This window comes from Fundulus heteroclitus, chromosome 11 (assembly GCF_011125445.2).
Source record: "Fundulus heteroclitus isolate FHET01 chromosome 11, MU-UCD_Fhet_4.1, whole genome shotgun sequence".
Taxonomy (NCBI): Eukaryota; Metazoa; Chordata; class Actinopteri; order Cyprinodontiformes; family Fundulidae; genus Fundulus; species Fundulus heteroclitus.
The window spans coordinates 18387165-18402067 of record NC_046371.1 but is presented as its reverse complement, the minus strand read 5'-3'; the positions used below and the strand labels follow the sequence as shown (position 1 = coordinate 18402067).

At 38.9% G+C, this 14903-nt stretch overlaps 1 protein-coding gene across 5 annotated transcripts in view; it reads left to right on the top strand.

Moving 5' to 3' along the window:
• The first annotated feature begins 257 nt into the window (after window positions 1–257).
• The window catches only part of supt20 (SPT20 homolog, SAGA complex component), a 22645-nt gene continuing 7999 nt past the window's right edge, over window positions 258–14903 (top strand). Inside the window, exons 1-22 of one of the 5 annotated variants that reach the window (XM_021324588.2) lie at window positions 258–405; window positions 918–1013; window positions 1194–1229; window positions 1362–1487; window positions 3384–3510; window positions 3605–3708; window positions 3893–4009; window positions 4128–4181; window positions 5200–5339; window positions 5491–5647; window positions 7730–7786; window positions 7889–7966; window positions 8544–8713; window positions 8800–8832; window positions 8935–9046; window positions 9172–9277; window positions 9450–9482; window positions 10534–10692; window positions 11092–11404; window positions 11491–11606; window positions 13317–13372; window positions 13902–14015. In XM_021324588.2, coding sequence (XP_021180263.2) covers window positions 1011–1013; window positions 1194–1229; window positions 1362–1487; window positions 3384–3510; window positions 3605–3708; window positions 3893–4009; window positions 4128–4181; window positions 5200–5339; window positions 5491–5647; window positions 7730–7786; window positions 7889–7966; window positions 8544–8713; window positions 8800–8832; window positions 8935–9046; window positions 9172–9277; window positions 9450–9482; window positions 10534–10692; window positions 11092–11404; window positions 11491–11606; window positions 13317–13372; window positions 13902–14015 — 2211 coding nt within the window. In that variant the 5' untranslated portion in view covers window positions 258–405; window positions 918–1010. The remainder of the gene's footprint in view (window positions 406–917; window positions 1014–1193; window positions 1230–1361; window positions 1488–3383; window positions 3511–3604; window positions 3709–3892; window positions 4010–4127; window positions 4182–5199; window positions 5340–5490; window positions 5648–7729; window positions 7787–7888; window positions 7967–8543; window positions 8714–8799; window positions 8833–8934; window positions 9047–9171; window positions 9278–9449; window positions 9483–10533; window positions 10693–11091; window positions 11405–11490; window positions 11607–13316; window positions 13373–13901; window positions 14016–14903) is intronic. The other 4 variants (XM_036143029.1, XM_036143027.1, XM_036143030.1 and 1 more) reach the window with 4 other exon arrangements.

Below are 14903 nucleotides of genomic sequence, written 5' to 3'. Positions count from 1 at the left end.
CATCACATGCTGTTCTCTTCATGGAAACCCAATGTGTGTATTGGCAAAATAAAATCCAGATTTTCCAAAAATGTATATATATATATATATATATATATATATATATATATATATATATATATATAAGAATAAATGAATACATAAATAAATAAAAATCTTAATGAAGTTGCAGGAAAGCGATAAAAAAAAGTCAGCTATTATTGATCAGGCATTGATCAGTTGTGAGGTATAGGTGTCCGGTGAGGCTCCGCCCACCGCTGCTCAGACCGGAAGTTTAGCTGTTGTTGTCACACTGGAAGAAAATGGCTGCTGCTCCGACTTTTTTTCAATGAAGACACTGATATTTCAATCTCGTTTGGTTTCCTTGCGCCGGGGGCTACTCTCCACCGCTATGCAACCTCCAAGGCAAGTGCGTCCCGCTCGCTGACGCCGACCCGTCTCGGCTCGGTTCTGTCCCGCACGATGTAGTGTAGCTTTTAACTTCCAGCTTGTGTGCTAGCGTTAGCCGCGCTAGCCCCTCAACGGTCAGGCATCACCGAGCTTGTTGCTGCTCAGGCACTCTTCTCTCTAGGCTCCCCTCGCTGTCACTGGAGTTTGATTGGCCCCGTACATTTAATTCACTCTCAGCCACTTTAGGCGTGCGCTTACTTCTTCCTGTTTTTTTTTTTTTAAACACAAACGAGGGATGTAGCAACTTAGATAACAGTTTAGCTCGTCAGTAGTCGTTGCTTGTTTATTTTTATTATTTTTTTTAAGTGTGTTGCATCTGATTGATTTCCAGCAACACTGTTTAACCATCAGCATTGTGGGAACAACCCGACACCCACACCCAAGTGCATAGATCTTTGTCATCACTTTTTCATTGGAGCTTGTTTTTGCCCGACTGCTTGCAATGTGTCTGCTGTTGTGCCGAGCAGGGTGTGAATGGTCACTCTAGGAAGGTGACAGTGTGGGGCAGAGAGGACAGCATCGGAAACTGTCACCCGCCTTGCAGCTGGCAGTGGACCACAATGGTAAACGACATTTCCAGTTCACTTTCACCCACACGTTTCTCTTGCTTTATTCTCACTCTAGCTGTTAATCGGGTTAGAGCATTTCAGGGAAAGACCTTGCACATGTTCTGTTCATGTTATTATTATTATTATTATTTTTTTGTACATGCCACTGATCTGTTTTATTTCTCCACCTCAAAGCAACAAGTTTTGGAATATGCATTGGATCGAGCCGAGGTAAAATCTTCCATCAGCCATGCCTGTTTTTATATATATATATATTATTTGTACAATAAGAACATTGTGTTTTTTTTTTTTTTTTTTTTTTCAAAAGTTGTAGTCTAAGCACCGACTGTTTGTGTTAATTAGTACATTGTAGAAAGTGCTCGACAGCGACCGGCCAAAAGAAGAATCTCATCCGGCGGCAGGAAGAGTTTGTATCAGAAGCTCCACGAGCTGTACATTGAAGAATGTGAAAAAGAACCAGAGTTAAAGGTTTGTGTTTTGCTGCTTCACCCACGAGTTAAAAATGTTGTAGCTCAACTCCAGGTGTCACCTAATCATTTAGAATAGCATTAGACTCTTCATTTATTTCCGCAATTCAATTCAAAAGGTGGAACGCGGTTGATTGCGCGAGCTTTTGAATGTCTCATTCTGATGATTATGGCTTCCAAAAAATGGAAACTACAGGATTCAGACATTTTCAATATTGAATAAGATGCATAATTAAAAAAAAAACACCTTTTATAAAGGAACGATCGGCCGACTGAAAAGTTTCAACAGCCTGTTCTTTACAACTTGACAGTTTTCTCATTTCTGTGTTAATCCCTGCTGCTTGTGCATGCTTTTCTCTAGTACTTTTTCCTTCCACCCAATAAAAGCCTTGGATATTGCTCCTTTATGAAGAGACAGCGCCTTTAGCGAATACTTCTTTGTGGCTTACCCTCATTGTGGAGGATTTAATTGATTGTCTGCTGGACAACTATCAAGTGAGCAGTGCTCTCCTTAATTGTGTACGCCATTACGTGGCTGTAACATTTCGTTATTAGAAATGTTTTATAGGTCTTTTACGTAATTTTCCAAATTTCTGAGATAATCAGAATGAAAAGAAATGAGTTTGAAATACAACACTCTAAGTTAGAGCTGTACTATTTTGCCAAAAATCAAAATTGTGATATATTTCAACCCTAGTAGTGATTTCATTTAGACTTTTCTCTGCATTAACCACGAGCAACAACAATGGCCTGTAGATAAAGACGTTTGTGAACAAGGATTATTTAAAACAAGAAATGTAACTGTTTTTATTAAGCAGAATATCATTATTCAAGAGAATAGCTTTTAGTTGAGTTGGACAACAATCCTTGTTGAACATAAAGTGCAACCAATAAACAGGTCTATGTATTAAACAGTTTGACCATTACTTAATGCTATGGTGAGATTCCTGAAAGTTTTTGGTAAAAAAAAAAAAAAAGTATGATTATGTAAACTCCAAATCAAATAATAAAATTAGATTATCTCACTGCTGAAACTCTCTTCCCTTCCATGTGGAGGCAAAGCCACTTTAAACATGTGACTGACACCTAAACGACGCGTCTTATCCATTAATTGTGCCATAGCTGAAAATTTCAGACCTCTGCGATTTGGAAATTGCGTCTTAAAATTGCGATTAACTGTCCGGCTCTACTCTAAATAAATCTGCAAATCAGTTTAACTTTTTTTTTTATTGAATTACTGAAATAAATTTTGCTATCATGATCTAATTTATTCAGATTCATCTGTTTATCCACTACCATATTCAGGGAAAAGGTTGATTAAACTTAAAATCTAATGTCGCAGTGCGAGGTGTTTAAAAGCGCTATCAAAATTCGGGGACAGTTGTTGTATTGATGATTGCCGGGGAAAAGAAAAATAATGAAAATTATAACGATAAACGGTGATGACGTCTGCAAACCCCAAAAACTGACAGTAAGTTTGTGGTTGTTTCTTTTGCCACTGTTATTCTTCATGGTTTAACAGTACAGCAGAACACCTGAAGGTTACTGTGAAGGATCGTTTTTGATACATTGTATTTCTTAGAGTGCAATGCTTGTGAGGCTCTGATCATACGCAGTGATGGGTTTATCACCAGTATGACCTATGAATTTAAAAAATACTTTTTGTTGTTATCATCGTTGCAATACACAGCATAAAATATTGCAAGACTTTTTATATCATTACAAATGACCCACTACACATCTGTCACAAGTCTAAAGCTGTAGTTGCACAGAAACACACATCCACCTAATTTAGTGAAAATAAATCCCGTATCCTGCCCTTTTTTTAAGTGTCACGGTGTTCCAGAAATTTGCTCAAACATCCACTGAGTCGGTGTTTTGCCTTCTCTTTCCGCAGAACTTGAGAAGAAATGTGAATCTCCTAGAAAAGCTGGTGTCTCAGGAGTCTGTATCATGTCTGGTGGTCAACCTGTACCCTGGGAACGAAGGCTATTCGTTAATGCTCAGGGGCAAAAATGGATCTGGTAAAACCAGTTAAACACACAGCTGAGATCCCCCCCCCCCCCCCTTCTCTGTAATAAACGCTTTCTAATCAGTTTATTTTGTGCCGCTGCCCAGACTCTGAGACCATCCGTCTGCCGTATGAAGAAAGAGAACTTCTGGAGTACCTGGATGCCGAGGAGTTGCCTCCCATTCTGGTGGATCTGTTGGAAAAATCCCAGGTAGATCGCGCAGACTGGATTCTTGCGGCTCGAATTTTGCAGCACCGGCTTCTGATCCGGTCGAGCACGTGGGGGGAAAAGCAGCGCCGCACAGCATTTTCTCAATCTTGAACTAGATTTGCTCCAGTATTCTCTTACTTTGAGCTGCTGATCGCTGACACCTGATATGCGTGCTGTATCTCAGGTGAACATCTTCCACTGTGGCTGCGTAATAGTAGAGGTGAGAGACTACAGGCAAGCCGGTAACACAAAGATTCCCACCTATCAGAGCAGGCACGTTCTTCTGCGGCCGACCATGCAGGTAACTTTACTGGCTGACACGCTAGGGTCTTATGTTAGTGGTTGGCTATTTTCTGACCGTTAACCATCAACTAAAGCAACTCTGGCCGTTTGCCCTGTCTTCCGTTGTCGCTCTGCAGACTCTAATCTGTGACGTACACGCCATGACCAGTGACCACCACAAGTGGACGCAGGTAAATTACCGTCTTTGATGATGATGATGGCGATGTGAATGTTGGTCTCCTGTCCTCGGTGTCTTGCATCCTCAGCTTTTTATGTGGCTCCACAGCTGCGTCCTCACAGTTGTGCAGTCAGGCAACAAACTTAAAATAGGTTTTGTGTTTGCAAAGCTCTGAGTTCTTCTCTGAAAAACACATCTTTTCAGGACCAGAATATGCCTGGTACTGAAAGTACCTATGCTCTATCTTGCATTAGCGTCAGTCAGTGATTGAGGCAGATCGGGTGTTTATTATCTGTCTATTGAAGCTGGAGAACAGCGTTGACAGTGTCTTATTCATTTACACTGGCTGGGATTGAGGTTTACAGGCTTTCAGTTGAAAGGAACCGGATAAAGGGTCCCTCTTAGTACTAATGTTCTCCGTTCTTGGGCAAATTTGACACACTGCATGCCAGTTTAACATTGTTTGTTCTTTGTGGTCCACTCCTGGTTTTATTATTCCTCCTTTTCCCTCTAGTTTTATAAACTAACTTTAATGCTAACGAGGCTTAACAAGGGTTCACTTTGCCTGGGTGGGGCTGTGTTTTTTACTTTTCAACGCCCCTGCGTCAGTCAAACTTGGTACTAATGGGTAAATTAACAAAGAATACTATGATTTTATTGTGATTCCAAGCTCCGGGTTATGCAAAACGAATAACCATATTCGAGATGCACTCTAAAGTTGAGGAGCTTTCTCAACCTTATTGTCAGAATCAGAGATACTTCAATAATCCCCATATATATATATATATATATATATATATATATATATATATATATATATATATATATATATATACAAACATATCCTATTCTACATATGAGAAGCGTTCTTCTTTTTCCCTTGAATCTTTTGCAATAAAGTTTCAAGTATTCCGTTATTTTAATTCGTTTAAAGCAAATCTACTCAAGCTGTACGTTGTAATTCTAACCAGTGAATCATTATAAATTCAGCCCAATTGTTGGCATTTTCTCTCTTTTCTTCCCTGCTGCAGGATGATAAATTGCAGCTGGAGAGTCAGTTGATTTTGGCCACAGCTGAACCTCTGTGCCTGGACCCCTCCATCTCTGTTACTTGCACAGCCAACCGTCTGCTCTACAACAAACAGAAAATGAACACTCGCTCCATGAAACGGTACTGAGTACACTCGGCGGCGTTGACAAGAGCTCAGCTTGATTTTTGGTCATACAAGGGGGGGAAATCTGAAACGGTGAAGTCCTGGGGCTGTGAAAAGAAATGACGCAACCATTTGATTAAATCCATATTTTGTTTGTTTCCATTGTAGGTGTTTTAAGAGGCACTCCCGGGCTGCTCTGAACAGGCAGCAGGAATTGTCCCATCTACCCGTGCCACCACAGCTACGACTCCTCGACTATCTCCAGAAGAGAAAGGAAAGGAAATTTGCTCCCGTCAAAGACCTAAAAATCTCAAAGGTTGGAAACGTAAGTAGTCAACCTGCTTTTTACCTGCTGTATTGACCTCTGGGATACTTTGCAGCTTCCTCGAGAATCTCAGTAGGGTTAACTGTGTATAGGAAATTAATGGATGGATGAATGTATTGGTGTGATGGATGCGGAAATTATTCGTGCTGGGAACAGGCACAACATGAATGTTTGGGTACAGTCGCTCCTACGGGTTTTTACTGTTTTTAAAAAGTAGGCAAAATGGTTATGGGGGGGGGCATTTTAAGCTGTTTCAAGCATCTTAAGATGCTAAATTTACGTATTAGTGTGTTTACTTTAAACTTTTTACCCACTACTATAAGCAACAATCTCTGTGTGTAATCTATAGATAATGTTGTTTCTTCCCTTGACACTTGTATTTCCAAAGGTTATTATGAGCATTTCCTAGTCCAGTATATTTCATGAGAGATGGGAAGGTAAAAAAGGATGAAAAAAAGTCACTTAGCTCTGTTCAGCCTTACTGTTATCTGCTGAAAGTCTTGCTCTCTCTTGCAGTGAGAATGAACCACAGAAACGCCTTAACACATTGGGTGAAATATATGTTTCTCTTTTAAATAGCTTCTTTCTTCCCTGTGGTTCTTTTATCTTAATTCTAAGCCCATCACTGATACCCATATTGGCTCATAATAACTTTTTTCTGCTCCTTAACAAGTAGGGGTGGGCCTTTATCCACATCCAACATGGGAAGAATTTAAGTTTATCATGACGACGATAAATTCCAACTAGTTGTGTCTGAAAACCCCCTAAACAGCTAGGATTGTCAGTATTGTTATCTTTTGCTATTTTCTGCTCTACTGGTTTCTTGAGATCATCATAAATGTCAGCAAATTTAAAAAAAAATCTACTTAAATGCAGTGACTCTGTGCAGTTTGGTGATTAAAATTTACACTTATTCATATATATGTTATATGTTACATTATTAAATGTTTTTAAGCCTAGTATTTATGTTCATTGCGCTAATTGATATTTAGTCACTGCCACACAGTTACCTAAAAATCTCCAAGAAGCTGTAAATGATCTTTTATCGTCAATTTTATCAGTGCCACAACAGTACCATAATATATTGTGATAAAATCTTAAGTCCATATCGGCCACCCCTAAAGAATATTTTTTAACGCGACTTTGTTTGCACTTAGCTATGCTTTCACTGATGGGACAAAGATTGGATTTTTGACATTTCAGCTGGTCGCTCCACTGCCAGCGATCGGACTGAAAATCTGTTTACTAGCCTCTTTCCAGCCTCCTGGTGACGCCGTAAAGGGTTAAGTAGGTAGACGAAATCGATGGGGAAATGCATAATCTGTGGGCTTCAGGTTGTAAGAGGAGGAAAACGAATTCATAACGATCAGGGTAGTTGTCGTTCTTACAGTTTCAAACTGTGTGTTGGATTATGAGTCACCCTTCACAAACATGCAAACCAAAGAATGCATCTGCTAAGGTTCCCAAGAAACTGATGTGTTAGTCAGTTTAAGGCTGGTTTTCTTCAGCATCTGTTGATGTGGGTTTGATGGTCTCCGCTTTTATTTGTTCCTTCGGTCAGTGTCTTGGTTTTATAAAAGTAAAAATATGATTTTATCTTCAGTTAATAAAGTTGTCAGTCATGTGGTCTCTGCGGGTTATAGGTCCTTTAACAAGATGTCGGAGAGACTGTGTGTCTTAGTTTTTGTGAGGAGCACAAAACAAGAAAACTTTGGCCTACTCCCACCTTGTTGCTGCACACTGTAGGTCATCTGGTTGAAAGAAGGCTCTTACACTTGTCTCGCACGTAGAAAGTAAGACAGAGTTGTCTGTTTGTGAATATTGTAATGCTACGACTAAATTCATTAAGTGTTTAATTTGTATTTATACTCAAATCTATGTGCCAAATTCAAAATAGGAATAAAATATGTCATAGCTAACATTATTTTAACTGTAATGACCAATATATGACTAAAATAACAGGTAAAAACATGTTTATGCATTGATAGGCCATGTGGGGTTTTGCCGTGTTTACTTTTAATTCTTATTTTTTTCTTTTTTTATATGTAACCATCTGTCCCTCTCAACATTTAACACTCACAGTGTGTCGACACGTGGAAGCAGAACAACTGCCAGCTAACTGTACCGAAGGAGATCGATGTAAGCGACGTGGGGGTCTTTAAAACTCTACTCTTAAAAACAATCGATCCGTTTAAATGTGGACCCAGCCATCCTGACCCGTTTTTTGCGGTTCTTCCTTAGGTGGAAAAGTACGCCGTGGTTGAGAAATCTTTGCAGTTGGAAAACTCTCAGCCCACTACTGTGATCTGGCCTGCTGAAGTAAGTTTGGCTCGAGCATTTTAACGTTCCACCCCGAAGATGAAAACCAATCCAGGCTGGATGCTGTCAGAAACAAAAAAAAAAAAAAAAAAAAAAAAAAGCTGCAAGTGCTTAAATGCTTAATGACCTCGTTACAAACTGAGTTAATTACTTGGACTGGCTCCATTGGCAGTATATTTAATATAGTGTACATAAAGGAAATAATAAAAACAGCAACATTTTTGGAAGGGTTTTAAATTTAACTCCTGCTTCTGCTAATCTAATGAAAAAGAAGCCCGAGTGAATTTTCCTTTGCCTGTGTCAGGGGGGCATTGTTTCTCCAAGGTTCCTACGCTGTCTGGAAACCTTAACTGCATATTCTTCAAGTGTTTTTTCAGGACCTTCACAGTGCCCCACTATCCATCCGTCCATTTATTCAGCCCTCCGCCCATCAATTGTCTTTTACTATCCGGCTTTACAAAGACAAATATGAAATCCCTGTTTTCTGATATTGACATTGGACAACACGACAGAGGAGAGGGACGTCGTTACCTGCTTGTTCGTGGGGGGACGTCACACTCGCGCTCTGTCTCAACAGGAAGTTATAGACGACTACACATTTGAATGTGAGGTGGGGGGCCAAGCTCAGCGGACCAAGGTGTCCATCTTCCAGTCGATGGGAGACCCGCTGGTGTACGGGCGGATCTACACAGCTAAAGAAGCGAAGGCAGAGGAGGACAGCGCCGATCTAAAGCTAATCCATCCGACGTAAGGATGCTAACAGCAAATTCAGCGTTCCTGACAGCTGTGGATTTGAATTCATCTATTTCCCATTTGTGTTGTTGCGTTTACAGTTTCCTAATAGGGTCAAAGATCGATGCAGAAAGGCAAGTGTCCTCTTTGGCTTGTTGTTTGTGCCCTGATCCTGTCATGTGTAGTTCATATAATGCATTTCTAGACCCATCTGAACATTTTGGTCTGTTTCACAGGTTTCTCACTCAGTACAAAGGAGTCTATGAAAAAGATGTGAAGTGTGAGGTCAGGATGTCCCATAACTCAGGCAACGTGGGACAGGCGCCTCCTTCCCCCAGCAACGATGAGGTAATTACCTTCCTGTCTTTGACTATCTGTAGCTGCTCCTTTACTAAAACCAATTCAGTTGGTATTAGATTCTGTGATTTCTTGGTTTTTTTTTTTTTTACGGGTTGCCATGGTGTCATCTGCAGGGTGATGGTATTTCTCCTCTGGTACAGACGTCTGTATTAGGAAAAGGGGCGAAGCATCGACCCCCTCCCATAAAACTGCCTTCAGGATCAGGCAGCAGCTCCTCAGGTACGTCTCTCAGGGTTCCTACGCGGTCTGGAAATTTCTAGAAATAGATTGAAAAACAGAAAATTGAAATAATAATTCTCTAAAAGATTGTATTTGTCCATTCATCAACCTGTTTTTTTTTCCCCAATATCTATGCATCCATCATTCATCTGTTTGCTTGTTATCCATCCAGCCATCCATCCATCGACGCGTCGGTTATCCATTTGTCAGTTATTCACCTTTACGTCCATATATTCTTCCACTCATCTGTTTGTCCTTTCTTTCTTTCGTTCTTTCTTTATTTATTTATTTCATTCTTTCATTATTTCTTTCTTTCGTTCTTTATTTATTTATTTATTTATTTAGTTAGTTAGTTAGTTCTTTCTTAGTTTATTTTTCTTTCTTTCTTTTATTTTTCCTAGTTTATTTTATATTTCTTTTTCTTAGTTTCTTTCTTAGTTTCTTTTTTCTTAGTTTCTTTTTATTTCTGTCTTAGTTTCTTTTTTCTTTTATCTTTCTCAGTTTCTTATTTCTTTTTTCTTTTTTTCTTAGTTTATTTTTCTTTCTGACTTAGTTTCTTTTTTCTTTTATCTTTCTCAGTTTCTTATTTCTTTTTTTCTTAGTTTCTTTTTCTTTCTGACTTAGTTTCTTTTTTCTTTTATCTTTCTCAGTTTCTTATTTCTTTCTTTTTCCTTAGTTTCTTTTTCTTTCTGACTTAGTTTCTTTTATCTTTCTCAGTTTCTTATTTCTTTTTTCTTAGTTTCTTTTTTCTTAGTTTCTTTTTTCTTAGTTTCTTTTTATTTCTGTCTTAGTTTCTTTTTTCTTTTATCTTTCTCAGTTTCTTATTTCTTATTTCTTTTTTCTTAGTTTCTTTTTCTTTCTGACTTAGTTTCTTTTTTCTTTTATCTTTCTCAGTTTCTTATTTCTTTTTTCTTTTTTTCTTAGTTTCTTTTTCTTGTCTTAGTTTCTTTTTTCTTTTATCTTTCTCAGTTTCTCATTTCTTTTTTTCTTAGTTTCTTTTTCTTTCTGTCTTAGTTTCTTTTTTCGTTTATCTTTCTCTGTTTCTTTCTTCTTTCTTTTTCTTTCTTTCTGTCTTAGTTTCTTTTTTCATTTATCTTTCTCTGTTTCTTATTTCTTTCTTTTTTTCTTTTTACTTAGTTTTTTTCCTTTCTTTCTTTTTCTTTCTTTCCAAATACTTTTAATTTAAGGAGCAACAATCAAATGTCTGACTAGTGGAAAAGCGAGTTAATCCATTGCTGTTCATATCTTCTTTTCAGGTAATCCGTATAGTTCGCAAACCACCAGTGGTCTACTAAAGTGTCCTACGCCGCCGCCTCCAGCCAAAAGCCAGTCTCTGAACAGGAAGCACTCCATGGAGCTGGGCCAGGTGGGCCTGCTGTCACCTGCCTCCCTGTCTCCGTTGGGCTCCACGCAGAGTGAGTACTGCCGGGTTTGGCTGACTTGTCAGGCTCACCACGAGCTGTGCTGGGGCGTCGTCCACCGGCTTTTCTCACCGCTTCCAATTTTAACAGATGTGATTTTTATTTTTTTTCTGATGACAAATTCTGATGGATTTGCCCAGCAAGAGATGAAGTCTCAAGAAATTTGGAAAAAATATGGAAACAAGCTTGAAGCTTTTGGGAAATGTTAGAAATGTTTTGTACATATCAACTTGTCACTAAATGGCTTGTTACCAAGCTTCACCAATCGATCATTTATTTGTAACGCCCTTTCCACATTCATAATAGTGTTGACCCAAGTGCTTAACAAAATGAGTATATAGACGAATCACGCACACATAAACGAAAACCTCCTTTTTTTTTTTTCTTCTTTAGGGTCGGGAACCCCTAAGCCTTCTACTCCGACACCCACCAACACACCCTGCTCAACCCCCCACCCTACCGACTTGCTCTCCACCCCCCTCTCAGTGACCCCCACCCCTTCGGATCCTGCCATTGTGCAGGGCCAGTCGCAGGGTCCCCTGCTCACGCCTTTCGCCCAGCAGCAGTTGGCTCTCAGCCAGCCTCTACCTGTCATGTCCATCCCACTCCCCACCATGGGGACATCGATCACCACCGGATCCACGTCCTCACAAGTCATGGCAAACCCGGCAGGGCTCAACTTCATAAACGTGGTCAGCTCCGTCTGGTAAGAAATAAATAGCATCCGGTGCCACCGGTGTCGTTTGTTAGTCATTGCGTCTCATCGCGGTGACTTTGCTGTTGTCTGTGTAGCAGTCCCCAGACTCTGATGAGTGGCTCCAACCCCATGCTGGGTCCAAGTCTTAATCTGAGTGGAATCCTGCCACCTGGAGGGTTGATGTCCACCATGCAGTCTGCAGCCCAGACTGGTAAGAAAGCACTGGCTCTCCAAGTTGTTTCAGCCATTGATGAGCTGTGGTTTCCAATTTGAAATAAAACATGAAAATATAATAAAAATTAAATGAATAGATACACTACTCCAAATATTATCTAAACTGAAGTTTCTTTTTGTTTCGGCTTTGAAACAAATCTGCATCAGTACCCTGTAATGGGCGATCAAAATGGCTGCAACATCAATGCTTTGCCAGTAGGTGGCGAAACCATCAAGCTCAATACACAGAAGGAATCAAAAAAGATTATGAGAGATGACAGACATCAGCTTAACATTATAAAATGTTGATGGTAACCCATGTAGGACTGAATTATTTATTAATTTAATGTTTAAGCAGGATCATAGCCACAAACTGAAAACCAAGAGACCACCGATTAAAAGCTACCAGAATTCTTTTTACAGCTTCTGGTAAATGTTTTTGGTCTAACAATAATTCCAAGATGATTTTAAAACATATTTTCCTCCTCAGTTTACTTTATTCCTACAGTGATTAACTTTTATTTTACCTTAGATTTTAAGCTTTAGTGGTAACAAGACAAAGATGCACACAGACTATCAAGATTTGCATGGACTGTTTACACCTTGTCTTCACAAAAACATTTTTTTATGACAAAAACTTTCCAAAGTGAAACAGCTTTAAAAACACTGTGGGCTATATATCCAGACATCAAAACTCATGACATAGAGGCCCACTTTGAAACCACACCTTCAGTAATCCCTTTCCCTCCTCTACCAGATGTTACCTTTGTCTTAAATCTGTTTCCAGTAAAGTGTAAATGGGGAAATAAAGAAGTTAATGACTGAGACGACGGGGGCCACAGTTGTTCTGGGAGAATCTCCTTTACTCATGCTCTTCTCAATTCTAAAGTAGATAATGTTGATTTAATCGCAGTCCTTTATAATGTTTTTTTATTTGAACCTAAATGTACTATAAAAAATCATGTATTTGCAATATACTTTTGAAAAATTAGAAGAATATTTTCCTTTTAAAAATATGTGTAGGAGCATAGCTGGAGTTTAAGATGTTGCGTTACCAAAGAGTGCCAGCAGATAACAAAGAGTATCGTAGATAACCAAGATGTTAGTTTTGCTAATAAATAGGCCTTAAAGAGTTTTAGACGACAGTGGGGCGATAGAAAAAAACCTGAGAAAAGGGATCCCACAATCAGCTGGGAGGAGCAGGAAGGATGAATGAAAGAGGGGTCAAACTAGCTGATACTTTAACATGCTATGATGATGTTGATTTTTTTAATATATTTTTTTTATTGTTTTAGCTGTCAAAAGCTACTCAAACCTTACAAATTTCATAGTGGCTTAATCAATGTTTTGTGGACTTTTACTTTAGATTTACTTTAGTGCACAACAGTTAGTAAATTAGACAACTTGTCAACTAGTCAAAATGAATAATTTTATAAATACATATATATATATATATATATATATATATATATATATATATATATATATATATATATATATATATATATATATATATATATATATTTCTTTTTTTGTATATCTGGAGCGTGTAACAAAAGTAATTTCCCTCTGGGATTATTAAAGTATGTCTGATTCTGATGTAAGAAGTCAAATGAGTAAAAATGAAAGTCAAACTTATAGGTTTACATTAAGAGAGGAAGACAAGTACTTGTTGTTTATTCTGTCGTGTGGACCTGGTTTGTTGCAGGGAGTCCTTTTGGTTTGAACAACAGTGCTGGACTGAGGCCGCTGAACCTATTACAGGTACGCCCTTCATTCAGTTCATCTGTAACGCCGTAAGGAGCATGTTAATGGACTTCTCCTCACCCTTACCTTTGTTATCACATGTTGTGTGAACTTGTAGCACAAATGAAACTTTCTTTTACTCCCTTTCATCTCATTGCATATGCAAAGAAGAGAGTACGACTCATTATAGACATATTTTTTTTTACATGATGCTAAATGGAGTGTAGGGAACTTGATAGGAAAATAGTATTGCCGTCTAACTGAAAGGGCCGAGTCTCCTAGGAAAGGAAGAATAACAATAAACTAGAAGTAAAAAAAAAAAAGTATCCACCTTTTGAATCTTGTTAGTTTTGATTATTTCTTAGCAGTAAAAGTCTAAGTTTTTAACTCTCCCATTTCCTTCTTCCTCCCCTCTTCATCACAAATACATGATTTCCCTCCCTCCGCCTGTCCTCCCACCCTCCATTCACCCTCATCTCCTTGTGTTTTACTTCCCCCACTTTTTTGTGTGTGTGTGCGCTGGTGTATCCATGTTGTTCATCCCCAGATCCCCACTGGTTCTTACATCTTTAACTCTCTGCAGCAGCAGCAGCAGCTGTCCCAGTTCTCCCCACAGCAGAGTCAGTCAGCTACGTCCAGTCCTCAACAGCAGGGGGAGACGGTGAGACACATTCGAACATGCACCGCCAACATTAAAGATGATCAAAGATGTGCAAAGTATTAAATACATTTCCAGATTTAGGTCTTGAAGGGGGCTTGGTTAGGATTTTATATAAGACATTTGGTCGTGTATGGAGTTCACAAGAGCTCTTACCTCTAATTATTGATGGTTATATAAACAAGTAAACGTGACGTTCTGCTTTATGTCTCTTTATATCTCTTCAGTGACTAGATGAGTGCTGGCAATGACAATTTCGGTGTTTAACCGGCTTATACTCCAAGTATTGTCTTCAGTGCAGAAGTTAACTCTTAGTATGAGTTGATCAAACGTTTCCAAGAGTACCCTACTGCGGCAGCAGGGCGCCGGCATTTTTGCAATCAATACCGCAAATTCACACCAGAAGTCGTCGCAAGTCGCTCCAGAAATGTTTATTGTTTTGATATGCTTGGTCGCATAATTGCAATTCCTGTCTTTCCGAAATTTTCGGACGTCTGTCCCAACAGGCAGTTAATGAAGTCGTATTAAATCCACTGACCTTAGGTTCAGGTTTTTGTTAGGGTTAGCCCTCAGGGGAGGGGATAAACCACAGGTGTTACATTAGGTTTAGGTGTTAAATCCACTGACCTTTAGGTTTTCTTACTTTTCTTACGGTCTCCACCTCTTAATATGTCCAAAACTTCCGGTGTGAGCTTCCGGCATTGATTGTAGAGTGCCTCTTAAATATTTTGGTCAATATCCAACTTCCCATATTTTTTATTGTTCTGTTGTAATCTACCAATACTGATGAGCATTATAAAAAAATTTAGCCCGTTCTGATTTCTCTCTTAGAGCTATAGTAAAAGACAATATAAGTCCAGCATGCAAAATATTATTGCGAAACCTCTTGTT